The sequence below is a fragment of the Pogoniulus pusillus genome, chromosome 4, assembly GCF_015220805.1.
Source record: "Pogoniulus pusillus isolate bPogPus1 chromosome 4, bPogPus1.pri, whole genome shotgun sequence".
NCBI classification, from domain to species: Eukaryota; Metazoa; Chordata; class Aves; order Piciformes; family Lybiidae; genus Pogoniulus; species Pogoniulus pusillus.
The window spans coordinates 18,496,010-18,523,643 of NC_087267.1; the positions used below are offsets into that span (position 1 = coordinate 18,496,010).

Sequence of the window (27,634 nt, forward strand, 5' to 3'; positions counted from 1 at the left end):
TTTTAATCTGAAATCTAACTGGAGCAGCTGATTCATTGATAAACGGTGACAGAATTATTCTGTATATGTAATAAATTTGTGTGTGTGTGTATATCCACAGGTCATGAATGCTGATGGAACTGGGAGAAAAGTTCTGGTGGAGGACAAGCTGCCTCACATCTTCGGATTCACGTTGCTGGGGGACTACGTTTATTGGACAGACTGGCAGAGACGCAGCATTGAACGTGTGAATAAGCGCACAGCAGAGAGAGAGATCATCATAGATCAGCTTCCTGATCTGATGGGCCTGAAAGCTACAAATGTGCATCAGATCATTGGTGAGTGAGTCTGCTAGCCAGGCAAGTCAAATGAAGCAATGTCAGCAGTGCTCTTCTGCAGGTACCACTTATCCCAGGGCACATATTTAGAAATGGGCAGTGTCCAGTTTTATTGCATGAGAGCTGCAAGCTGCAGTTGGATGGTATGGTGAAGTCTTTTGTGAGGTGCTTTAATTCTCTCCTTGGATGAGTATCAATCTGGAAAACAGCCAAGCACCCCACAAAACAGATGCTTTTCAGAGAATTGGAGCAGCTTATAGGTCTGAACAACCCTGAATCCAGTAAGGGGAGAAGGACAATCATGGGAAGTGAGAATTTCTCTTTATAGCAGCCATCTATTAGGTTACCCAGATATTTGTGAAGCTGCAGCTGTAGCAGCTTTTCATCTTGCAACCTGAACATGTGCTCCTGGTATGCAGAAGTTCACAATAAGCCAGTTTTAGTCTGCTCAGTGCTTTTTCACATGAATACTGCAAAACCATCTTTAAAAGTAACTGGAAGTACTTTCTCTTTGGTAGCATATATAGAGTGAAAAAGCAGGATCTAGCTTTACATTTGCTCTTGTTGGTTTTCCAAACACTGGTAGCAGTTTAGTGTAGAATTGCAGAACTCATCATGTTCTCTGAATATCCTGCTGTGTGGACTGGACTTGCAGCTTCTCACTGCTGTGTCTGGATTGTGTCCCAGGAAATGAGTCAAACGTAGCTGAGGTGCATGTTTGCAGTGCTGCTGCCACATTAACAAGGTGCCCTAAGGTACATGTGGTTTAAATGCATCTCCTTTTCCAACTATTTCACTGACTTAGGTTGGTAATTCTGGACCTCTGTTAGTAGATGGTACAGCTACCAGCATGTGCCAGTACACAAGGTAGTATTGCAAAGAGCTGCTTTACAAGCATCCTGGGGAAAAGAGAGTGTTGAATGGATGTTAAAACAGATCTACAAGTTTTTTGTCTCTAGGAGCACCACTGGGATATTTAACTGTAAAAGGCAGCAGAACAAATGCTTGCTTATTGCCATCGATGCTTGTGCTCTGAGTTGAGAACATCAGTAGCTGTTGGAGTTCAGATCCCTTCCCTTGTACCGGGTTTGTTTCATGGAGTCAGGAAAACAAGCACTAGTTTTCCAGATGAGTAACACCTGTCTGAAGGGTTACAGGGAATGGATAAAAGTGAATTGATTCAGACAATAGAAGGTGACAAACTAGATGTCTTTCTTACCATGTTCTTGATGCATTTGAGGGCTGGCTTCCTCTCCGAACTGATTTCAGCTTGCAGTTGACTGCTTTGCTTTTGTTACCTGCTTAGGTATAAACCCGTGTGCCGAGGATAACGGTGGTTGCAGCCACCTGTGTCTGTACAGGCCCCAAGGCCTTCGCTGTGCTTGCCCCATAGGCTTGGAGCTCATCAGTGATATGAAGACCTGCATTGTGCCAGAAGCTTTCCTGCTCTTCTCTCGGAGAGCAGATATCAGGAGAATCTCTTTAGAAACCAACAACAACAATGTTGCCATTCCGCTCACGGGAGTCAAGGAAGCTTCTGCCCTGGATTTTGATGTGACAGACAATCGGATCTACTGGACTGACATTTCACTGAAGGTAGAACTTTATTCCATATTGACTTATAAGTTGTTACAGGATTCTTGAGCTACTCAAGACTGGATTGACAAATGTGATTTACAAGAGTCAAGAAATAGGGAGAAGAAATTGTTCTGAGGGTGTCCTACAGTTTTGTCCTCAGGATTTTCTTCTCTAAATCATTTTTATTGGGTTTGTGTGGCAAGGTTGTGGTAACAGGAGAGAGGATTCCAGAGGGGACTTCTATGAGAAGCTGCTAGAAGCTTCCTTTATAGATAGAGCCTGTGCCTGCTGACTCCAGGACAAGCCTGCTGCTGGGCAAGGCCAAGCTCATCAACATGTGATGGTGCCTCTGTGGTAACATTTCTATGAAGGGAAACCAGTGACCCTGCAATAGCAATTGCAGCCAGAGAGAGGAGTAAGAGAAGCAACTCTAGAGGTGTTGAAGCTGGTGAAGGAGGTGGGAGAGGAGGTAATCCAGGTACTGCAACGTGTAGTGAAGACCATGGTGTGGTAGGCTGCGCTCCTGCAGCCGATGGAGATTAACAGTGGAGCAGATAGCCACCTGCAGGATCTCACTCTGTAGCAGGTGGATGCTCAAAGGAGGCTGTGACTCTGGAAGGAAGGATCCTGGCAAGATCTGTGGACATATGGAGAGAGGAGAGGTCACACTGGAGTGAGTTTGCTGGCAGAACTCATGATCCCTTGGGAGACTTCTGCTGGAGCAGTCTGACCCTGAAGTATTGCACCCCATGAAAGGGTCCCACACAGGAACACAAGAAGAGCACGAGGAGCTCTCTCCCTGAGGAGGAAGGAGCAGTAGAGACTGTGTGTGATGAACTGACCACAGGTCCTGTTCCCTGTCCTCCCATGCTGCTGGATGGGAGAAGGTAGAGAAAATCAGGATTGAACCTGAGTTCGGGGAGAAGGGAGAGTTGAGAGGAAGGTGGTTTAAGATCCAGTTTTATTTCTCATTATACTGATCTGATTTAATTACTAGTAAAATAAATTAATCTCCCTGAGTTGAGCCTGCTTTGCCTGTGACAGTAGTTGCTGAGCGAGCCCTCCATGCGCTCGTCTCCATGCACAAGCCTTCTGTTGCAGCTGGAGAGAGGGTGATGGAGGGCTTCACTGATCACCTGGCATCCAGCCAGGCTCAGGCCATCACATCACTCAAATCTAATGTATACATTTTCACATAAAAGGCAACTTTGCAAAAATTAGCTGCTTTCTTTTGGCAGAAAGATGAGGAAAATGCCATATGGCAGGAGATTTTAGGGGTCACAGATGTTTTTCCAGATGTGCTTAATGGGGTGAAGTCTTGTCTTGGATCAAGACGTGAAAGTGGATTTTACCTATTCATTAACTTATGTAGCTACTGCATATGAGACATGGAGATTCACAGGCTTTGGGAAACAGGTCTAGAGTCTGGACTGACAAACTGGAAGAGGTTGAGGGTAGATGTTGGAATGTGGTGGGTAAGAGAGTGACAGAAATCTGCGTATGGTCTGTCTGACATCTCTGTGCTCAGTGAGCTTAGTTGTTCCCTGTGTTTTTTCCTGGGTTGTAGATGTGGTCAGAATTGGGAGCACCAAAAATGATTTTTTAATGCAATAAAGTTTTCTGCAGTTGGATTGAGCTCTGTGGTAGTAATAACCCATGGACTTTTGTAACAGTTCAGAACACAGATTTAAATGAGTCTGAGAGAGGTGACTTGGCTGAACCCTGTAGGTGTGGGATTCATTTGATCTGTGATTGAAAGAAAAGTAAAACAACAATCTGATCAAGGGTGAGAGAGCTGAAGCCTGAGATGCAAACTTACCTGCTGTGTACTGTCACAAACTACCATAATTAGCAGACTGCATCCAAATTGGGAAGTAAACAAGAAATCAGTCTTTGTGGGTTAGCAATTTGAAGAGTGTCTGCAGAGAGGAATATTAAGAAGACAAGAAGCAAACCCACATTTTCCAAGAAGACTTTTGTACCATCTTAATGTTATTTCTTTATTTCCAGGCTTGTGAGGTGTTCATAGTAAATCAGGGAGTGCACAAACTCTGACATATAATTAAAATATAATTCTGCTTTCACAGGTAGATCTGTGGTGGCAAGAGTTGAAAGAAGTCTTTGGAGTAAAAGACAATAAAAAATTATCCTTAGTGAAATGAAATTAAACCATCAATGCTAAAGCACTAATGAAATACAAGAAGGACAGGTGGAGAGTCTTGCAGCCCCTGCACCACTAGAGGTTGGGGAGTGACCTGTTGGAGGGCAGCATAAGGGAAAGGGACCGATGGGTCCTCACAGACAACAGGATGACCATGAGCCAGCAATGTACCCTTGTGGCCAAGAAGACCAATGTGAAGGCAGTGGAACATCTGCCTTGTGAGGACAGGCTGAGTGAGCTTGGGCTCTTTAGCTTGGAGCAGAGGAGCCTAAGGGCTGCCCTCATTCATGTGGATAAAGATGTGGGGAGGACAAAACCAGGTTCTGCTCAGGGATGTCCGATGATAAGAAATGGGACAGTGGGGGCAAGCTGGAGCAGAGGAGATTCCACAGGGACAGAAGGGAAAATCTTTTTCCTGCGAGGGTGCCAGAGCCCTGGAGCAGGCTGCACAGAGAGGTTGTGAAGCATTCTTCTGTGGAGACATTCCAAACCCATCTGGTTGTGTTCCTGTGTGACCTGCTCTGGGTGATCCTGCTCTGGCAGGGAGGTTGGACAAGATGATGTCTGGAGGTCCCTTCCAACCTCTAACAATGTGTGATTCTGTGAATCGGTCATTGGTTGGTTTGTTCTGTTTGCTGTTCTGTCTTGAACTTTTCCTCTAGGCTGCTTTAAAGAAGTGTTCTGTGCTATAGCATTGATGCTTTTATAGAGTCCTGGGAGAGCCAAAACCTTTCTCTTTCAAAGTTGGCACTAAGTCATTAAGGTCACTTTGGCATGCAGACTGCTTAATTGACTCAGACTAGATATCCCATTTATTTCCCCTGTGAAACACTGCAGTAATTGACAGAGAAAACATTCACAGAGTACAGTAAATCATTACTCCTGAACAGCAGCATTGTTTGCCTTGCAAATAAGGAGCATATTGTGAGTTCCTCTTTCCTCTGCCATGTCTAAAATCTGAAAGTGTTTAAAAAGCAACAAGGCAACTGAACAGGCCAGTGACAGAGAGGTGAAGGTTCTCATTTGCCTGTGTATCTCTGGATCCCTGCAGACCATCAGCAGAGCATTCATGAATGGCAGTGCACTGGAACATGTGGTGGAGTTTGGCTTGGATTACCCTGAAGGCATGGCTGTAGACTGGCTGGGGAAGAATTTGTACTGGGCTGACACTGGAACCAACCGGATAGAGGTGTCCAAGCTGGATGGGCAGCACCGCCAGGTGTTGGTGTGGAAAGATCTGGACAGTCCTCGTGCACTGGCGTTGGACCCTGCTGAGGGGTAAGCTGCTGATTTAATTCTGTGTTCAGGAGCTGGGAAGAACATCACAGTGCAGCTTTCTCTAGGGCGTGGCAGTTAGGCATTCCTTGGAAGTCCTGAGACAACTGAGCTGAAGAGAACTGAGCTAAATTACCACCTGGTAATTTAGAGTAAAGGGGCTGGAGGAATCCTAGAATGTCTCAGGTTGGAAGGCAACTCAGAGCTCATCTACTCCAAACTCTCTGCTGTGGGCAGGGACACCTCTCAGCTAGACTCAGATGCTCAAGGCCTCATCCATCTTGTCCTTGAACACCCCCAGGGAGGACGTATCCACAGCCTGCTTGGGCAGCCTATTCCAGAGTCTCACCACCCTCATAGCAAATAACTTCTTCCTACGGATATGCTTCTAATGTCCTGAACAATCACTAAGAATACTACCCAAAACCCAAAAAAAAATCAGAGCAGTTCATTAAAAAGGGATTTATATTTAGTTTTTTTAATTAACCAAAGAATCAAAGCAGTTGTAGGCTGATGAAATTCATTAATTAGAAAAGGATGATAGGAATGAAAAGAAAATATTTGTCCTTTTAAAAATTGGCATCCTTTATATCACAAGTTAGAGTCCAGTGAAGTATTAAATGATTTAACTCAAGAGTGGGGGAGTGAAGCTTACTGTCTGAGAATAAGGCAGGTGCGTCCTCCTTCAGGTAAGAGCACTTTCAGTTGGTGTGGACAAGGAAAGCAAAGACAGAGAACAGATGGAAGCATTTATACACATCTATCCTCAAAAAAACCCTTCTCAGAATTCAGATGTTTAGGACAAGGGGCAACAAGGGCAAGCTGGAGAAGAGGAGGTTCCCTGTGAACATAAGGAGAAGGTTTTTCACTTTGAGGGTGCCAGAGCCCTGGAACAGGCTGCCCAGAGAGGTGATGGAGTCTCCTTCTCTGGAGACATTCCAAATCTGCCTGGATATGTTCCTCGGTGACCTGCTCTGGGTGACTCTGCTTTGGCAGGGGGGTTTTACTGAATGATCTCTGGATCATCCATTCCAACCCCTACTGTTCGGTGAAATGGGGATGCCCAACTGCCAACCTTTTTCCTCTCAACTGGCATGCCTGAATTAGTTGTGACAGAAGTGCTTTCATATGGAACTTGCCGGTTGAAATTCAGCTCCAAGTGGAAAAAATAATGTTGAAAGCATTCTGATGAAAATTGCCTCACTACCTTGCTTGTATTTTGCAAACAACATTTAGTGTGAAGGGCCTCAAAGAATGCTCATATTTCACAGCTCTTGGTTTTCTCTTTTCTTTCCAAGGGTTTTTGTTCTTGTTTTCTTTCCCCCTTCAGGTTCTCTTTTAGACTGAATGTGATTAGTTGATTTGTTTTGTCCTTTTCCTCAGGTTTATGTACTGGACTGAATGGGGTGGTAAGCCAAAGATTGACCGAGCTGCTATGGATGGCAGTGAGAGGACCACCTTGGTACCCAATGTGGGACGTGCCAATGGCTTAACAATTGACTATGCTAAACGACGTCTCTACTGGACCGACCTCGACACCAACCTGATAGAGTCCTCCAACATGTTAGGTAAACCCCACAACAGTATCACGAGGATGCTGCTGCTTTTCCACAGCTCCCTGTGGCTTAAATAATGCAAAGATAGAGGTCTTTAGACAAAAATAGATTTCTCTAAATTCAGAGGTCTTTAACATTTGATGTTTCTGTAGCTGATGTTTATGCAAGGCCTCGATTTTCTTGTAGGTGAGAGAGTTGCTCACAAAGTTAAAATTACACAAGCTGTACAAGTAGGACAAAGCTGTCAGCTTTCAGTGTTTTGGAGACTCCTGTTTTCTGTTTTGCTGCTCTGAAGAGTACTGGCAAACATAAACATTTCACCTGTAAAAGAGTAGAAAGAAAGCCAAGATAACAGCAGCTCATTGGACATGTTTCACAATGTAGCTTAATGCTATTTGGGGTCTAATCTTTTTTGGTATTCTGAGGGTTCAGGCACTGTCATTGCTAGTGTCCTTGCACACTAAGGATCTATTCCTGGCTAGCAGAGTCATAGAATTATAAAGATTGGAAAAGACCTCCAAGATCATCTAGCTCAATTGTAACCCAACTACCATGGCAACTAAATCAGGTCCTGAAGCACTTCCAGACATGGTGACTCCACCACCTCCCTGGCCAGCCTGTTCCAAGCCCTCACCACTCTCCACTAATGAAGTTTTTCCTCCTGTCCAACCTAAACCTCCCCTGGCACAACTCACTCATTTCCTCTCTTCCTCTTTCTGGTTGCTTGGCAGAAGAGACCAACACCAGCCTCACTCCAACCTCCTTTCAGGTAGCTGTAGAGAGCAATGAGATCTCTCCTCAGCCTTCTCTTCTCCAGAGTAAGCTCTCCTAGCTCCCTCAGCTACTCTTGTATGATACCCTCCAAACCTCCTTCCAACCTTGTTGCTCTTCTCTGGACACCCTCCAGCCCCTCAATGTCTTTCTTATGCTGTGACATCCAAAAGTGAAGCCCCTGCTCAAGCTGTGTCCTCACCAGGGCTGAGTACAGAGATGCCATCACTGCCCTAGTGCTGCTCACACTTGGGGTCTGTGCAATTGGTTTATAACATTGCAGCTAAATGAAGGCAGAATGTTTTGGTGTGTAACTGTTCTAGTGTAGTGCACTGAGGACCTAAACCCTCTCAGATTTGCAGAGTACCTTTTTTTTTCTTTCATTTCTTGTCACTCACAGCAGTGGGCTGCCTTGTTGTGTGCCACATTATTCAGACAAGCAATATCCCTAGCCAGTATTGCAGGCTGAAGAAGTTACAGTCTGCTTTAAACAGTATGTTTGCAGTAGTGGAAGAAAGCTAGAAAAAGGTCAAAACAGGAACGTGCAATCTAGGAATTACATGTGAAACAAAAGCTTTCTCTTCAGCTCCTCGTGTTTTGGTGTGCTGTTGAGACTGGCTCAGTGTTTCTCTGTGTGGAACAGGATGCAGCATTGGAACTTCACTCTGTGTGTGTCTATGGCTTGTGACAGCAGAGAATGCAGGGCTGCACATCCTTGACTGCTCTGTGCAAAGGGGGAATAACTTCTTGCTTCAGAATCCCCCACTTATTTTCTGTGTCTGGGCAGCAGCATTTCCGTGGTAACAAAGTGGTTTGAGATCATTTACCTCCTGTGCCTCCCCTCCTTAAGGTCTCTTAACATTTCCACTGTATACACATTTAACTGTTTCCTGCCTTGAGTGCCTGACTGCTCCTTCCTATTTAGACTTTCCAGAGACAGGTTAACTTAACCTTGTGCAGTTAATTTTTCTCATAATATGATGTAGAATATTATTAAGCTCATTTCAGTTCTCTCTCTGGAAGCAGCAGCCAGAGACTCAAATTTGGTGTGAGAGATGCTGAACTGGTAACACAGAATCCTGCCTCTCCTTCAGGATGATCTTGCTTGCTTCAGGGAGGAGGTATAGGACAGAACCCTAATAATTTTCAAAAGTGTGACTTCTTTTTTAGTAAACTCATATTGTTTTCTGCTTGTCACAAGCAAGATGAGCATATTTATGTGATAGGCTCTGAGACATAGAAATCATAGAATCAACCAGGTTGGAAGAGACCTCCAAGATCATCCAGTCCAACCTAGCACCCAGCCCTAGCCACTCAACTAGCCCATGGCACTAAGTGCCTCATCCAGGCTTTTCCTGAACACCTCCAGGGACGCTGACTCCACCACCTCCCTGGGCAGCCCATTCCAATGCCAATCACTCTCTCTGGGAAGAACTTCCTCCTAACATCCAGCCTATACTTCCCCTGGCACAACTTGAGACTGTGTCCCCTTGAATAGTGCACATCATCTTCATTATTACAAAAGTAAATTGTAAATAATAACCTTAAATTAACAGTTAACCTTTCTGTTCAGGGTGATGTCCAGTAGCATTGAAGAGTGTTTAATTTGCACATAATTCATCTTTTTCTCTCCCTTCCTTTGTTGCAAACAGGCCTTGACCGTGAGATTATAGCTGATGACTTGCCTCACCCTTTTGGCTTGACTCAGTACCAGGATTACATTTACTGGACAGACTGGAGCCGGCGCAGCATCGAACGAGCCAACAAGACCAGTGGCCAGAACAGAACTATCATCCAAGGGCACCTGGATTATGTAATGGACATTTTGGTCTTCCATTCCTCCAGACAGGCAGGCTGGAATGAGTGTGCTTCTAGCAACGGTCACTGCTCTCACCTCTGCTTAGCAGTCCCTGTTGGTGGTTTTATCTGTGGCTGTCCAGCTCACTATTCCCTCAACTCCGACAACAGGACCTGTAGTGGTAAGCTGGAATAAATGAATATAAAGCAGAGCAGCAGATGTCAGTGACAGATGTAGGCATTTTACTTGGAGAGAAGAAGGATTTGATTTTGGTTGTTTTTCAGCATGAGACGGTGAAGCTTGTTTGCTGATGGGCCAAGTTAAAACTAGTTTCTTTTAAACATGTATTTGAAAAATGTTTGGTTTCTTTGTCTCACTTTCTCCACAGGAAGCAGGAAGTTTATCTGGGTAAAGATGGTCATCAAATGATGTATTTATTTTTTTAAATAGAATTGCTTAACACTAGCATCCTACTGACTTTTGAGAAAATTTAGAATACTGAAAGAAAAAAAAATGTTTTGCAACCATACCAGTAACACCTTAAAATAAGGGGAGTGGCTGCTAGTGAGCTGTTCCAGTGACTCAGATAAATCTGTGTAAACAGGAAAGCTTAACATGCTTTGGATTCTGTATTTGTGTCAGTCAGATCCTTCTCAGGTGTTTGCTTACTTGCTTATTTATCAGCTTTCTTATTTCTAATCTTGCCTGCCATAAAGGTAAAGGATATGTGATAGTTTGATATGTACTCTGGACTATGTGGAGCCTTTAGGTGGCCATGATTTCATTCTATAGCAGCTGTGTTTCCTGCTGGGTTCACCACTGTCATACTCCTACATGTGATTCCTGCTCAGTGAGGAGAGCCTCGACAGCAGAGATTTCTGTTCTCAGTGCAGCTAAGCCCCATTTTTCTTTATTGTTGTGCAGGATATGAACTGCAAGCCCCCTCAGGCTGTGTGTAATTAGTTTCTAACCAAATAATTTATCCATCTCTCAATAACTGGCTGCAAGTGAGGCTCTCATAATTTTGGCAGCCACATTGGATGGCTGATTTCCACTGGTGTCGTTCAGATTAGTCAGTGGGTGAAGAGATTCATGGTGCAGAGAGACAAATTGCATCTCATCCACATTATGCATGAGTAGAGACATCCAGTTGGTGTTTCAAAACCAAGAGCAGGGCAGCAGGTTCCACAAATGCCACATCATGGCATTTTTTTGAGTATCATGATCTTTGGAAAATAGAAAATGCTGCTTTTCCACCTCTCCTTTTCCTTTCCTGCTTTGTGACACGGGGCACTTGCAACTGCATTCTTGTACTCTTACCATTCTCAGCCATTCCTGTGATAGAGAAGAGCATCTGGCACCTCTCTGGTGATGCCTGATTTTGTAGATAGGGGAGTTTGACTTCCAGTAGAATTTCAATAGCAAAATGATCAAAGGTCATGTTTTCCTGTGAAAATGCTTTTGGGAACAAAAGAAAGCAGAAAATCCAGGAAATGTGAGCAAAACAGACCAGTTTCTCTGTGCTGCAGTTCAGGGCTCCTCATGAGCTATTGGGAGTTTCCTTTCTGCCATGTTCAAATCTGTGAACTTTCCAAGTCATCTGTAGGTAATTGGAGACTTGGCCTTCTCTGCATAGAATGCAATTTATTTTTTCTTGGCCACTAGAGTTTGAGTGTGAATTGCTTTTACCTCCTATGCCTGTTTTACTTGCTTACGTACTCCTGAATATTATCTTTAGCTCAAGCCCTGTCTAGAGGCCAGATCCTCCCTTCTGGATTACTCTGCTTATGCATGTATAGATTCTTTTAATTATAGGAAGGACACAGTGCTCTGATGAGCTGTGGTATCTCATCAGACCTACCACATGTCCTGAAGTTTGAAGGGAATGTTACTCAGGAGACATGCTCATTGCACTCCATTTGCCTGCCAGAAAGCTAGTTAAAATCTGTGACTGCTGGGAGGGAGAATGATGAACACTGGAAAGGGATTTCTGAAACTGGTGCTGTTTCAGAGATTGGAGGACTCAAGGGGGAAATTCTGCTGTAGCTTTTTATAATGACTCAATTGGAAGTTGCAAGCCAGGCAGTCTGAGACACTACTGGGAAAAGGAGAAAGAATTGTAGGTGTTTGATGGTGTGTTTACCTGCATTCCTCTATCTTTTCCATTACTCTCCTAACTGCTTGGTAAAATACTGATGTTTTCTGAATTGTGATTTTGCTGTCCATGTGCATCTAAACTTTGCTTTGCTTTTCTTGTGCTTTCTTCTACAGTTTAGAGCTAAATAGTAGGCTTAAATGATTGGAGAAATGCTCGAAGGGACAATAGAGATTTTCCAGAAAGCACAAATACCTTGCAGTTAGGCCTGCTTGTTACAAGGTGTTAGGACTGAGTGCTAGTTACCAAGGAAACTCCTCTTCACCTTTTTCTCAGCAGCCAGAACAAACGTTCAAATTGTTTGCTTAAAATAACAGAGCAAGGCGATGATGTTCTCTGGAGACTTGAGCTACCTCCTCTTTGCAAGGTGCTGCATTACCTGTTTTGCAGGGTGGATTCAGTCAGTGCAGTGTCCCCACTGCTAATCTCTCCAGACTTGTGCTCTGGAGAATTGCTTGTACAAACTTCAGCGAGGCTGCAAACTACATTTCTGGCTCTTGTGCTGTCTTGCACAGCAGTGGCTCCAGGTAGCACATTATTGAAAAGAGAGCTGTGAAAAGGGAAAAAATGCTTGAACTGCCTCCTCTGATTTCTGACCCAGTTACCTAGCACAGGGATAATTTCTTTTTAACCATGCATTGAGTGCCTTCTGCACTTACTGTGAGGTACAGCCAGTAAACTGCAGCTATCTGGAGTAAAGAATTCTTATTGCTGATGTTTGATGATATTTCTAAGAACAAAATAATTTGTCCAGGAAGTCTTTGCTGTTCATCTGGAAAGCCTGAGCAGAGAATCAGAATTTTTTTTCTGATTGCAGCTCAGTATTCCCAGATCAGCACTGAAAAATAAGAAAGATAGATAATTTTTGGAAGAGCAAATACACTTTAGAGATATTCTGTAAGTTAGTTGTGGTTCTATTCCAGTGTAGGCAGAAAGAGGGTTTGTGGGAACAGGACTGAGCCACTCCAATGGCACTTTATTCCCTGGACCTCTGAGTAAGTAATCAGTGCTGTCATTCATTCAGCTTCCTCTGCAAGTAGAAGTGCATCTAGCAAAAGCTTCAGCATCAAAACAGTGCAGCTGCATTTCCCTGGAACTGCTTTAGAAAGAAAATGGACAGGTATTAGAGAGACATGGTTGATGGTTCTTCTTTGAAGTGATTGTGACAGAAGTCTTCATATTCATTAGTCTTGCAACTTAAAAAATTATGGTTGCCTGTTACATCCACATTCAGACATTTAGAGCTAAAAAAGGGCATTTGAAGGGCCTTTGAAACTGAGCAGAGAGTGAGGCCAATGCCAAGATGAAGTGTGGAGTCGTGCATCTGGGAAAGAACAACCGCATGGACCAGTAGAGGTTGAGGGCTGATTTGTTGGAGAGCGAGCGGCATAGAGAAAAGAGACTTAGGGAGCCTGGTGAGCCAGCAGCATGCTCTTCTGACCAAGAAGGCCAAGGGCATCCTGGGGTAGATTAGAAGGGCTGTGGTTAGTAGATCAAGAGAGGTTCTCCTCCCCCTCTACTCTGCCCTGGTGAGGCTGCACCTGGAATATTGCATCCAGTTCTGGGCCACTCAATTCAAGAAGCACCTTAGGGAACTGCTTGAGAGAGTCCAGCACAGAGCCACAAAGCTGCTGAAGGCAGTGGAACATCTCCCTGTGAGGACAGGCTGAGGGAGCTGGGGCTCTTTAACTTGGAGTGGAGGAGCCTGAGGGCTGCCCTCATTCATGTTGATAAAGATGTGCAGGGCAGTGTCGGCAGGACGGAGCCAGGCTCTGCTCAGGGATATCCAGTGATGAGACAAGGGGCAATGGGGGCAAGCTGGAGCAGAGGAGGTGCCACGGGAACAGAAGGAAAAACTTCTTTCCCATGAGGGTGGCAGAGCCCTGGAGCAGGCTGCCCAGATAGGTTGTGGAGTCTTCTTCTGTGGAGACTTTTAAAAACCTCCTGAATGTGTTCCCATGTGACCTGCCCTAGGTAATCCTGCTCTGGGAGGGAGGTTGGACTGAATGATGTCTGGAGGTCCCTTCCAACCTCTAACATTCTGCAGTTATGTGTGCAATACCCGGTGTTACTGCTGCCTGTAACCCTGTCACCCTCTTTTTGTTCTCCCACCCAATCAAGCTCCTACAACCTTTCTGTTGTTCAGTCAGAAGAATGCAATTAACCGCATGGTGGTAGATGAGCAGCAGAGTCCAGACATCATACTCCCCATCCACAGCCTAAGGAACGTTCGAGCCATTGACTACGACCCCCTGGAGAAGCAGCTCTACTGGATTGACTCTCGGCAGAACATCATCCGGAGGGCACAGGAGGACGGCAGCCAGGTATGCTGTGGGTGATGGAGTTCCTGAGAGATGGGGCAGGCATGCCCTACACCCAACCAGCAGTCCTTTAGATACATGGACTTCCTGGAGCTTTCTAACTGTCACTTGGCAAAACGAGTGGCATCTGGGGTTTCTGGGGTCGTCAGCTTGTAATCCAGGAGGTGCAGCAAGAAATAAGACAAGGGAAAACAGAAGTTTGGTTCCAGGTGCTGTTGCGTTTGGTCAGTGCTGTCTTCTGTGTGGGGACTGTTGGGAACCTCAGTTTGTGAGATGTGAAGAATGGAAGGGAAGGTTCTTGGGAGAAATGGGAGTGTGCGCAAGAGACTTCCCTCTTTCCTCTCCTCCTCTCTCCTCCCCCCCTCCCCCTCCTCTTTCTCTCTTCACTTCTGTTTTCTGGGACGAGCAGCATCCCTATTTATCTCACAGTTTGTGTGGCAGAGTTGGCTTCTAGTTGGCAGGGAGTTTTGAGCTGTGTCATGCAGCTTGCTGAGGCCTTGTAGGCCTAAGATGGGAAGGACAGTTCTGGCCTACTCTCGGGGCTGCTGAGTGTGGGAGGGGTGGAGAATTCTAGAAGGTTTTAGTCTGATAGACTTGGTCTAGCTTGTGGATGGCCCCCCAGTTTAGGAAGGACACTGAGGTGCTTGAGCGTGTCCAGAGAAGGGCGACGAGGCTGGTGAGAGGCCTTGAGAACAGCCCTACGAGGAGAGGCTGAGGGAGCTGGGATTGGTTAGCCTGGAGAAGAGGAGGCTCAGGGGTGACCTTATTGCTGTCTACAACTACCTGAGGGGTGGTTGTGGCCAGGAGGAGGTTGCTCTCTTCTCTCAGGTGGCCAGCACCAGAACAAGAGGACACAGCCTCAAGCTACGCCAGGGGAAATTTAGGCTTGAGGTGAGGAGAAAGTTCTTCACTGAGTCATTGGACACTGGAATGGGCTGCCTGGGGAGGTGGTGGAGTCGCCGTCCCTGGGGCTGTTCAAGGCAGGATTGGACGTGGCACTTGGTGCCATGGTCTAGCCTTGAGCTCTGTGGTAAAGGGTTGGACTTGATGATCTGTGAGGTCTCTTCCAACCTTGGTGATACTGTGATACTGTGATACTGTGATGTACTCATTCTACCTGATTGCCTTTTTTATGTATGCACTTAAGAATGGAATCTCCCTTTAAACTTCCAAGCAGTGTGCAGTATCTTCATTCTTACTCTTCAAAAGGACTGTCATTAATGTCTTTCAATCCTGGGTAGCTTGTAGGTCTAAACTGAGACTCTGAAATAGAGAGCTGTCCTTTGTGAGTATCTGGCTGTGTCCAAAGCCAGGTTCTGATGGGGACAGGAGAAGAATTGTCAACCACCAAGGCGCTGAGCGAGGAATTTGAAACTAGTGACCTGTAAGAATTGTAGCAGGGTGGGCAAAATGTATCTGACTGAGGAGTACAGAATGAGGAGGCAAAAGATTATACAAGTTCAATGACATGAATTATGAGCAATGCCTGCTTAATCATTTTCACGTGTTCAGATAAATCCTGCCTGAGCTTTTGAATGGGGGAGGAGCAGGAGACTATAATGAACCACAGAGAGCTGCTGTATTGAGTTTTATTTGTAAGAGAGTGTGGTTTCTGGTGGTGGGTGTGGTGGTAGCTGAATCCTGCTGAGTGCCCTTCAACCTTAACTTTTAATTTAGTAATGGTTTGAATTTTGAAACATCTAAATAGTTGAATACTCAAAGCTAGTTGAAGGCACCAGGTTTTTGGCAGCTTCAGCAGAATAAACAAAAGTCGAACTTGCAGGCACACCCTTCCATAGAGGTGACAAGCCAAATAAAGTTAGGCAAGTTTTCTGGTGCAGTTTAATTTGGGAGATGAGAGTTGGAGGCTGCTCACCCCAAAAGCATAGCTTTCCAAAAAGATGATGTAAGGATGTGGTTCAGCTGTTACTGGTCACTTCACATTTTTCAGAAGATATCAGTTAGGTTCACCTTTGACTCCAGGGAGGCTATGGAAAAGAAAAAAAGGCAAGCATATGAACTGTAGAGGTCAGGACCAGCAGAAGGCAAAAACTTTTAAGTGGAAAGGTCTTAGCTGAGAATGTTCTCAAGTCGCTTTTGTATGCAAGCCGAGGTCCTCCCTGTCCGTTGGCAGAGCTGCCTTTTCGTTTCTTATTCATCCCTACATTATGTGCCCCAAGTGCGATGGCAGCGATGGTGGAGAAGAATGGGGCATGAATTTCAAGTGCTGTCTGGCTTGCTTGTGTTTTCAGCTGGTCAGCTGCAGCTTTGGAATTAGTTGTAATGAGTTTTTGTTGCCGAGTGCTACATGCGCTGAGTTTTGGTCTATCCAAACTATAGAACTGTCAAGAAAACAGAAGAAACAAGAAGCTGACCCTGAATGTTGAGCACAGAGACAAGCTGAGCTTACTAGTCAGACTTTCTAGGTCTTATGAGCTGCAACCAACTGGCATGATTGCCATTACAGCAAACTCTCAGCACTAAGTGTCTATATCTGATCAGAGGTGTTGGTGGAGCAACTGGAGCTGGGTGTCTCATTAGCTAATGATAATATTTTGGCAACCTTTTGCTGAGCAGTAGCTTGATGTGGTGCATACACAGCAGATGAATCTGCTCATGTGTGATGGTTTGGGAGTTACCCTGCCCTCCACTTTTATGAAATCACCCAGACTAGATGCAGCTGGCTGGAAGTTAAGGAATGAAGCTTTATATTCACAGCTTAGCACAATATGCAAGCAGATGTTTACAATATATTACAAATATATACAGCTATAGACAGAAATATGCAAGCTAAAGGTGCTACAGAAAAAACAGTACCCTCCCCAGAAATCACAGTCCCCTAGAGGGGCTCCCAACCACCCTTCCTCCTTCTTTCCACGCCTCTACCTTATCCCACAGCATGCCTACATGCAAGGTGAGTTTGGAGGATTGGCAAGGGGGGTTGGAAGCAGAAGCATTAGTTACGCAGAAGCAGCCAAGGGACAGACACAGATTCTGAGAGACAGAGACACGCACATGCTGTCTTATCTGTGTTTGTGTCCTTGCTTTTACACATCTCAGCAAGCCTGTGAGGGAAGTAGTCATCACCATTCTTTCCTTTTCACAGCCTATAATCTAATTTTTTCCTCATTAAAATATTCCAACTAGCCTCAAACTAGCACATCATGTTAGGGCAGATTAAATGCTCTTCTGTGTCTTGTTATTCTTTTCTGTGTAGAGCCTGACTGTGGTGACAAGTCCAGTTCCCAACCAGAACCTGGATATGCAGCCCTATGACCTGAGCATTGACATCTACAGCCGCTATATCTACTGGACCTGTGAAGCTACCAATGTGATCAATGTCACCCGCCTGGATGGGAGACCCTTGGGAGTGGTGCTCAAAGGAGATCAGGATAGGCCCAGGGCCATTGTGGTGAATCCAGAGAAAGGGTGTGTAGCTGAAAGAGCCATGTGGGGAATTGTGGGCTGAGGGGCTTGAGAATCAGACTGTTTGCTTGCTGTGGGTTGGTTTCTGTTTGTCAGAATGAAAACGCCTTTGACCTTTTCAGTACCCAAAGGGGACCTACAAGAAAGCCAGGAGGGGACTTTTGACAAGGGCTTTTAGTGATAGGATGAGAGGGAATGGTTTGAAGCTTGAAGAGGACATATTTAGACTGGAGATTAGGAAGAAATTCTTTCCAGTGAGGATGGTGAGATGCTGGAACAGGTTGTCCAGGTAGACAACTGTGAAGGCCCCCTCCCTGGAGGGGTTTAAAGCCAAGTTGGACGAGGCCTTGAGCAACCTGGTCTAGTGGGAGGTGTCCCTGCCTATGACATGGTGGTTGGAACTAGGTAATCTTTGAGGTCTCTTCCAATGTAAAGTGTTCTGTGAATCTCCAAATTTGTTGAGGTGTCTTTGTCATACAGCAAAACCATGGAAAGATCAAATAAAGTTTTGTTGCTCTGCTCACTCCGGTTCCAGGTACATGTATTTCACCAACCTGCAGGAAAGGTCTCCTAAAATCGAGAGGGCAGCACTGGATGGAACTGAACGGGAGGTGCTTTTTTTCAGTGGCTTGAGCAAGCCTATAGCCTTAGCCCTCGACAGCCAACTGGGCAAGTTGTTCTGGGCTGACTCCGACCTGCGCAGAATTGAGAGCAGCGACCTGTCAGGTAGAGTATCATTTGAATTCAGTGATTCACTTGGGTGCTGTGGATGTGGGGGAGGGAAGAGAGAGCTGTTGGTTTTTCCTTCCTGCTATAAACAGTCTGTACTGTGATTCTAATCTCTCCCTAAATTCTCAGCCAGGGAATGTGCATGATTCATGCACTGTGACTTTACAGTCTCATGCTTCTAGCTGTGATTTGCATTATTAATTGCTGCACATGCTGTTTAGTTCCATTCCTCATTGCAAGACCTTTGTGTGGTATTCCAAAAGCAGTTCACAGATAAACTGCAGCAGTTTGGAAAGGGAAGGGAGAGAGTTGTTTCTGAAAGCATTGATTTTGGTGCAGTAAGGGGTCAACCAGAGGAAAGTTTGCTGTCAGTGGAAAAAAATCTTTCCTGTATCTGTCATGTAGAGTGAAATTATCTGAGGATAGGGAAGATTTGACATCTCTCTGTTCTCAAAAGGTAATAAATCTCCCTCTTTGCCTGCTCCCTAAGGTTGGTTATGCTGTTTGTCTGACCTTCTATGAGTTGATTCAGCTCACGTAAGCAAAATAGTAACATAACATACAAGAAGAGAAGAGCAGAGAGCAGTGTTCTGTTGGTTTAGGAAGCTGAACTGATTCAGGAAAGAGTCCAGCAAGCAGCCAGAACTGGAGCAAGAGCAGAAGGAAAGCTATGCAGTCAGATTGGGTGAGAGAGGCTGAGATGTCTCTCACTTACTACCCAGGTCCAGCAAGCTGCTGGATCAGCTCAAGTCTCTCATGTGGCATCAGCAGTAATTTGTTGCGATATGAATTCCAGTACCTGAAGAGGCTTCCAAAAAGGCTGTAGAGGGACTGTTTGCAAAGGCCTGCAGTGACAGGACAAAAGCAATGGTTTGAAATGAGAGAAGAGCAGAGTTGGATTGGGTGTTAGGAACAAGTTCTTTAGCATAAGGGTGGTGGAACACTTAAAGAAGTTGCTCGGGGAGGTGATTAAGGCCCAATCCCTGGAGCTATTCAAAGTGAGACTGGACAAGGCTCTGAGCGACCTGATGTATATCTCTGCTGACTGCAGGGCAGTTGGACTAGATGAGCTTTGAAGGTCCCTTTCAACCAAAACCATGGTATGACTATGAATTGAGCTGAATGTTGCTGCTGGCAGTGGCAGGGTGTTCTAAGCATGTGCATACCCATTTTGAGTAGGTTATGAGATATATGCCCTCCTCACACTGCTGCTACTCTGCAACTGCAGAGTCTCCTCACTCTCCAGTACATCCATCCCCAGTTTGAATAGTGTACGTCCCTGTACTTGAGGTGAATGCAGATGTAAGGAAATAAGGACAGCCTATGCAATCTCTGAGCAGGTTTGTGGTAATGTCTTGCACTGATGACATGCTCCCATCATTCAAAGTAGCAGTGTGTAATCCCGTTGGCACCACTGGGATTTTCATCTTTTTATTGAGTTGCTATAGTGTGCTTTTGTTTTGCCAGTCATTTTGAGATAGTTGGACTTTAGGCTGAGCAAGATAGCATTTTTTTCCCAGTGATTCATGTGGTGTGTCACTGGTGACTCAGAGTCACTAATGAATTTGGGATATTCTGATTGTTTAGTGTTTTAAAACACAGGCCAGAACCTGAATTAGGGAATTATTCTGAAAATACATTTTTTAAAAAGGTCTGCTGTATCCCAGGTTGTTCTGAGCTCTCCCAGAGCCAGAGTCTGCATGAGAAAAGCGATTACAGAGTGTTAAGGGTTGAAAGGAACCTCCAGAGATCTTCCAGTCCAGCCCCCCTGCCAGAGCATGACCACCTAGGGCAGGTCACACAGGAACACATCCAGGTGGGTTTGGAATGTCTCCAGGGAAGGAGGGAGACACCACAACCTCTCTGGGCAGCCTGCTCCAGGGCTTTGGCATCCTCACTGTAAAGAAGTGTCTTCTCATGCTGAGGTGGAACCTCCTGTGTTCCAGCTTGTACCTGTTGTTCCTTGTCCTGTCACTGGGCACCAGCACAAAGAGCCTGGCATCTTCATCTTGACACCCATCCCTCAGATATTGATGGAGATTAATCAGATCCCCTCTCAACCTTTTCCTCTCCAGACTAACCAGCCCCAGGTCTTTCAGTCTCTCTTCATAGCAGAGATGTTCAAATCCCCCAATTCATCCTCTTAGCTCTTCCTTGGACTCTCTCCAGTGGATTTTGAATGGCAAGACTTCACATGTGCTTGGTTTTTCTCTCCAGAAATTAGGACAGCAGAGCTGGAGACAAGTCTGAATCCTCGTTCAGTCTGAGTTTAATGATTCTGCTTGGCTTTTTTTTGTGTGTGTGTTTCTGAAAGTGCTGCTGTTGGATCCCCAATATGCTGTAGTAAAAGCTCACCATGTTTTCCTAGAACAAGAGGGAATATCATTCCAAACCTGTCTTGCTTTTTAGCATTTGCACCACAAATAGACTGCTGTAATCGCTACGAAAAATTGCTAACTGCTGAGCTGCATTCCTGTGCTTAGGAATGCTTATTAATAGGCTCTTTTTTACCAGAAGAGTCCTTTTTCTGCTTGCTGGTGTCTTAAAAAGAGGCACAGCGTCATGCTCTGTCGACCCTGTAGTTGCCAGTGCCAGAGAAGGAGAGCTAGAATGCCTTTTATGTGACGCAGTCCTTGTCTTCCAGTCCTTCAGGCATGCATTAGGACTTAGTTCTGCAGCCCAAATGCAAGATCCTATTGAAGCTAACCAGATTCTTCACATGATTAAGGGTTTGTTTCTGAAAAGATGACTGGAATTAGCTTCCTGCCATGGAAACTATTTGAAAAGGAGTTGTTCTCTTCCAGAATAGTTAGTGTGATTTGGAAACATCTGATGATTCTGGAATTAAGTAATTTTTGTTTGGAAATAGAATGGACTGTGGCTGTGTCCTGGATTTTGTATTTATTTGGTTGGGTTTAAGTATTTTTGTCAAAGGTATTGCTGGGAAGAGAATGGCAATGCCAGAAGACAAAGCTGCTCTTAATCACACCTCCCTTTCATCTGATATTCCCAAGAAAGGGGACTAGTGCCCTGATGAATCCACTTGGAATTTTATTGTTCCTTTATGGAAGGGCAGATTTCAGTGTCTTGGTTTCATCAGAAGTCAGCTACGCTTGGTCACGAAGATGAAAAAGAAAGATTAAGACGTTAAAGGAGTGAAATTTCTTGAGCAAAAGGCCATGCTGATTAACATGGGCATGGCAGAGCAAGGCAGTACAGGCTTCATTGGGGTCTTGTTTCTAACTAGATTCCTCCCTGTCATCTTTGCGTTTTCCCCTATTCTCAGCTTTGTTTTCCTAGTTTTTCTTCTCCTTGCAGGTTGCTGTTTCTTGCCTTATGCAATGATTCATATTGATGGTGGTTAAGAGATGGTTGCACTTAGTGTTTAGTTTGACTTGCATCACTCATTCTGTTAATTTCTAAATCATTCTGGGTGTAGTCTTCTCCAGAATCCACCAACATCTTTTCTTAATCAGATTATGGCTAGTGTTGTTCCAAAGTGATGGGCACGAGCTCAGTCCAGCTGAGGATTAATATTTGAATGTTTGGGTTCTGCTTTAGCTGTTGCCACTTACTAAATGTTTGGAAGGTTGTTTAAATTCTGAGCTCTGTATGCATTTAGTGAAAAGAGGATACAGACACTTCACATAGCTGAATTTTCATACAGTGGTTTGGGTTGGAAGAGCATCATGTAGTTCCAGCCTCCCACCATAAAGAGGGGCATCTCCCACTAGAACAGGTTGCTCAGGGCCTCATCCAACATGGCCTTGAACACCTCCAGGGAGGGAGCATCCACAACCTCTCCAGGCAGCCTGTTCCAGTGTCTCACCACCCTCACTCTAAAGAACCCTTTCCTAACATCTAGTTTGAATCTCCCCTCTGTCAGTTTAAACCCATTACTCCTCGTCCTGTCATTACAAGACCTTGTCAATAGTCCCTTCCCAGCCTTCCTGTAGGTCCCCTTCAGATACTGGAAGGCCACTGTAAGGTCTCCTTGAAGCCTTCTCTTCTCCAGGCTGAAGAGCTCCAACTTTTGTAGCCTGTCCCTTACTAGTCCCCCACTGCTCCCACACTGGTGTGTCCTCCCACACCTTGCCACATGGAAGCCTTATGACTTTGTCCCACTCCTGCTTCACATCCCATGTAAAGCCCTGTCAACTAGCCCTGCCATCTCCTCAGCAAAGACCCTCTTCCCCCTTTGAGAGAGGTGTCTCCTGTTTGGTGTCAACAACTCTGGTACTGTATAGATCATGCCATTGTCAAAGAACCCAAGTTTATGATGGTGACACCATCCACGGAGCCACATATTAAAAGACTGTGCGTGGCTGCTTAATCCAATGTCTCTGCTATCCACTGGAATAACAGAAGAGAAGATAATTTGTATCCCTGAATCTTGTACCACTCATCCCAAGGCCCTGAAATCTTTTTTGATTGTTCTGGGACTACCAGTCATTATTTCTTCTCCTCCTACATGGAAGATCAATAATGGGCAGTAGTCCCTAGAGCACACCAGACTGCAAATTTTCCAAGCAGCATCCCTAACCCAGGCTCCAAGTAGGCAGCACTCCTGTTGTAGGTCATCATAGCTGTTGAATAAATTCTCAACAAGTCAAAACCTATTCTTGCTCTCAAAGGAAGTGGAGGGATAGAACTGAATTAAAGTGTAAAATCATGAAAGATTTGTCTTTTGTCCCATGTCTTTATCTCGTGTAGGTGTGGTAGAGCCATGGTAGGTTTTTATCTGTGGTATTGAGCAGTACAGTGTCATTTTACAGGACACAATACAAAAGCTTGCTGGAATTTGTGTTGTGAATGAACATAGGCAGAGCTATCTGCTGTAGGCAAAGTGAAAAGTAAGATACCTGAAACACCAGGACTGCTACGTGAATTTTCAGTGTGACACACATTCAGACTCTGTAATACTGTTCCAGCATTTCATAACTAAAGCAGTTCTTTGTGTGTTTGAGTAATTTTATACTCGGCGATTAATCCTCATTCCTGAACTCTCAAATTTTGAATAGCTTTGTTTCCAACTGTATATGAGCCAGGAAGTCTTTGTATCTTCAGTGATACTTATAAAGCAGTTGGGGACTGTGCTCTGTTCATATGTGAAATGTGGCAGTTGCTCTTAACTGTTTTAATGGCAGTTAATCAGCGTAAAAGTCACCAAGTGCTCCTCAGAGGCGTAAGACCTTTTATCTGCTGCTGATCATTGCTAAAGGAACTGAGGAAAGCAAGTTTTTGCTACAAAAAAAAAAAGGAGCCTTTCCAATTTAGCATGAAAACCTTAGTGGAGATAAGATAATTAAAATGAAAGAACATGAGGAAGTCAGAAGTCAAGTGTTTACCTTAATCTCCTAATTCATGGGAGAAGTCCTAACTACCTCATCTTCACTTGGATTTTATCTTGTTTTACTTAACTCAAGCTAATAATTGATCTTCTTATTCCCTGTTGTATGCCAAGACAAAGCAGTTAATCTCTCCAAAAAGAAGAATGAAAAGAATGACCAATTCCCATCATACTGATAAAAGACTGCATAGCCTCCTGAAAGCTGAGCTCCCAGCTCCAGATGATGCTTAAATACAGTAAAGAGATTTGAAGCATGAGAACTGGCTTCTTGATGGAAGCAGAAAACAAAATTGATCATCTGTCTGCAAAATCCATCAGTCTTGCATTGGGGAGCCCAGGGTTGTTGTGGTTTTATAGGAGCCTGGCCTGGCAGTGTCAAGTAGCAAACAGCTGTGGGAGCAGTGTAGCGAATGTTTCTGATGGTTTTTCAGTTCATTCTAGTGGAGCTATAAAGCAGCCTTTGCCTTCCACAGGTGCTAACCGGATCGTGTTGGAGGACTCCAATATCCTGCAGCCTGTGGGCCTGACTGTGTTTGAGAACTGGCTGTACTGGATCGACAGGCAGCAGCAGATGATCGAGAAGATCGACATGACCGGACGGGAAGGGCGCACCAAGGTCCAGGCTCGGATTGCACAGCTCAGTGACATCCACGCTGTGAAGGAGCTCAACCTTCAGGAGTACAGTGAGTGTAATCCCCTGCTTGCAAGTGCAAACAGCACCCTGTGGGGCTTCAGCCAAGGGGGGGCCGCAGGGAGACCAGCTTGATTTGCCTTGGCACTGATCCATGTCAGTGCAGATCTGAGGGGACACAACTTGGTATCGTTTTGTGTCTGGACGTTGCCAGGGTGCAATTAAGTCTGTTGCCTTCAGGCGGTTGGCAATAGGCAGGAAATCTGCCACAAAGCAAACATCACATTTTGTTGCTGATGGCAGCTTACTGGTAGTCTCATACAAGGCACCTGGCATTTGAGTGTCTGTAGGCAGAGTAGAAATCACAGAATGTTAGGGATTGGAAGAGACCTCCAGAGATCATCCAGTCCAACCCTCCTGTCAAAACATGATCACCTGGGGCAGGTCATACAGGACTGCATCCAAGTGGATGCAGAGAGGGAGAGTTCGCAGTCTCTTTGAGCAGCCTGTTCCAGGGCTCTGGCACCCTCACCATAAAGAAGTGTCTTCTTGTGTTGAGGTGGAACCTCCTGTATTCCAGCTTGTACCTGTTGTTCCTTGTCCTATCACTGGGCGTTACCAAAAGTAGCCTGGCACTTTCATCTTGACACCCACCCTTCAGATATTGATAGAGATTAATCAGATCCCCTCTCAACCTTTTCCTCTCCAGACTAACCAGCCCCAGAGCTCTCAGCCTTTCTTCATAGCAGAGATGTTCAAGTCCCCTAGTCATCCTCATAGGTGTTTGAGACACTGAGACAAGCATGGCTCTTGGGGCGTTTTGCTAGCACTGAGGGTTTCAGTGATCTGCCTGTCTCAAACACTTCTTATTGGTGGCCACGGATATCAAAAGTCAAAGCCAGAAGAGCAGCATTGCATTGCATCAGGGCAATATGTATTCAGTGAGTATGTTTTGAACACTGCTGCACTTTGGAAAGCTTTCTGCACACCAGGATGTAGCCTTCCACACATGCACTTGGAACGATGGGAACTGGCTGGTTAAAGCAGTGGAGCTGCTGTCATCCTGGAGGAAACAGGACTGTTTAATAGGCTGTGGTGCATGCCTTGGAGACATATGTAGAAAAATGTCTGGGGATGTTTAATTAAAGCATCAGTGCAGACTACTACTAGTTTTGTTTGCTATTAATCTCAGTAAATCTGTCAGGAGTTCTAAGATAAGTGTGTTGTCCTTATTAAACATTAAAACGAGGAGACATATTTATCTAGAGCATGGTAATTTGAGTTGCAGTATAGAAATTTCAGAACTCCCACACAACTTTACTCTTTTTAATGACGTATGGAATCCAAGGCATCTCTTCTTGAGGTTTAACAAGGCCAAGTGCAGGGTTCTGCACTTTGGCCACAACAACCCCAAGCAGTGCTACAAACTGGGGGGACAGAGTGGCTGGAGAGCAGCCAGGAAGAAAGGGACCTGGGGGTACTGGTAGATAGTAGCTGAACATGATCTAGCAGTGTGCCCAGGTGGCCAGGAGAGCCAATGGCATCCTGGCCTGTATCAGGAACAGTGTGGCCAGTAGGACAAGGGAGGTTATTCTTGCCTTGTGCTCAGTGCTGGTCAGGCCACACCTTGAGTACTGTGTCCAGTTCTGGGCTCCTCAATTCAAGAGAGATGTTGAGGTGCTGGAACACGTCCAGAGAAGGGCAACAAAGCTGGTGAGGGGCCTGAAGCACAGCCCTGTGAGGAGAGGCTGAGGGAGCTGGGGTTGTTTAGCCTAGAGAAGAGGAGACTCAGGGGTGATCTCATTGCTGTCTACAACTACCTGAAGGGAGGTTGTAGCCAGGTGGGGTTGGTCTCTTCTGCCAGGCAACCAGCTACAGAACCAGAGGACACAGTCTCAAGTTGTGCCAGGGAAAGTATAGGCTGGATGTTGTTAGGAAGTTGTTGTCAGAGAGAGTGATTGGCATTAGAATGGGCTGCCCAGGGAGGTGGTGGAGTCACCATCCTTGGAGGTGTTCAAGCAAAGCCTGGCTGAGGCACTTAGTGCCATGGTCTAGTTGACTGGCTAGGGCTGTGTGCTAGGTTGGACTGGATGATCTTGGAGGTCTCTTCCAACCTGGTTGATTCTATGATTCTATGATTCATATTATGTTCTACTTGATCGGGGGCAATCCAGGGACAAATATAAACTAGGGGAAGAATGGATTGAGAGCAGTCTTGAGAAGGATTTGGGGGTGTCAGTTGATGACAAACTCCCCACGAGCCAGCAGTGGTCACTGGCAGCCCAGAAGGCAGATATGCACTGGGCTGCATCCAAAGGAGTGAGAGCAGCAGGACTAGGAGGGGGTTCTGCCTCTCTGCTCTGTGAGACCTCACCTGCAGCACTGCCTCCAGTTCTGCTCCCCCCAGCGTAAGAGGGACATGGAACTGCTGGAGTGGGTCCAGAGGAGGGCCACAAAGATGATCAGAGGGCTGGAGATCCTGCCCTGTGGGGGTAGGCTGAGAGAGTTGGGGCTGTTCAGCCTGGAGAAGAGAAGGCTCTGGGGAGACCTTGGAACAGCCTTCCAGTACTTGAACAGGGACTGCAGGAAGGCTGAAGAGGAACTGTTTACAAAGGCCTGCAGTGATAGGAAGGGGATGAATGGATTTGAGATGAAAGAGGGCAGATTTAGACCAGAGATTAGGAAGAAATTCTTTTCAGTGAGGGCGGTGAGACACTGGAACAGGTCACCCACAGCTATGAATGCCCCCCTTCCTGGAGGGGTTCAAGGCCAGGCTGGCATTGAACAACCTGGTCTAATGGAAAGTGTCCCTGCCCGTGGCAGGAGGGTTGGAGCTAGATGGTCTTGAAGGTCTCTTCTAACCCAAACCATTCTATGGATCTGTGAATCTCTGTGCATGGTAATTACTGATATGTATAAAAAGAAAGAAACTTACACAGCAAAATACTCTGAGTTGTTTTCAGCAGTGCTCTCCCCAGGGAGAAGGAAAGAATGGAGTCCTGCCTGTTGAAAAAAGCCAACACTGAAATGTGGGGAAAGAGGTAGGGATTTCTTGTCAGTACCTGTTTGTCTTATTTTTAAAACCACAGGACAACATCCTTGTTCTCAAGACAATGGTGGCTGCTCGCACATTTGCATTGTGAAGGGTGATGGCACCACACGCTGCTCTTGCCCCGTGCACCTTGTTCTGTTGCAAGACGAGCTGTCTTGTGGAGGTAAGTCCTTCCTGTGCTCTTTGTCACTGAACACTCAGCTTCTGGTGGGGAGAAGTCTCAATCTTCAGGGGCTGCTTATGAACAGAAAGAATGTGACTGGATGAGATGCTTTTAAACACTTCTGTGTGCTCATTTCTTTGCCTTCTCCCCAGCCAAATGTCCAAGTGTAGAGCAATAATGGAAGAGAAGTTCATTAGCTGGCTGCTCAGTAAGGATTTAATAAGTGAGGAAGAAAAGTTCACTAGCTGACTGCTCAGTAAAGACTTAGTAAGGGAAGAGTGAAGGTTTACTATCTGTTTGCTCAGTAAGGATTTCTATTCACCCCTTCTACTTAAGGCCACTAAATTATTT

The 27,634-nt window shown here is 45.4% G+C and overlaps 1 protein-coding gene across 3 annotated transcripts in view; it reads left to right on the top strand.

Moving 5' to 3' along the window:
- Positions 1-27,634, top strand: part of LRP6 (LDL receptor related protein 6) — a 143,060-nt gene that overhangs the window by 98,915 nt on the left and 16,511 nt on the right. For all 3 annotated transcript variants that reach the window (XM_064142295.1, XM_064142297.1, XM_064142296.1), the window contains exons 8-17: positions 101-317; positions 1,624-1,913; positions 5,108-5,334; positions 6,715-6,899; positions 9,311-9,637; positions 13,733-13,935; positions 17,150-17,361; positions 17,894-18,084; positions 23,911-24,120; positions 27,158-27,283. In XM_064142295.1, coding sequence (XP_063998365.1) covers positions 101-317; positions 1,624-1,913; positions 5,108-5,334; positions 6,715-6,899; positions 9,311-9,637; positions 13,733-13,935; positions 17,150-17,361; positions 17,894-18,084; positions 23,911-24,120; positions 27,158-27,283 — 2,188 coding nt within the window. The remainder of the gene's footprint in view (positions 1-100; positions 318-1,623; positions 1,914-5,107; positions 5,335-6,714; positions 6,900-9,310; positions 9,638-13,732; positions 13,936-17,149; positions 17,362-17,893; positions 18,085-23,910; positions 24,121-27,157; positions 27,284-27,634) is intronic.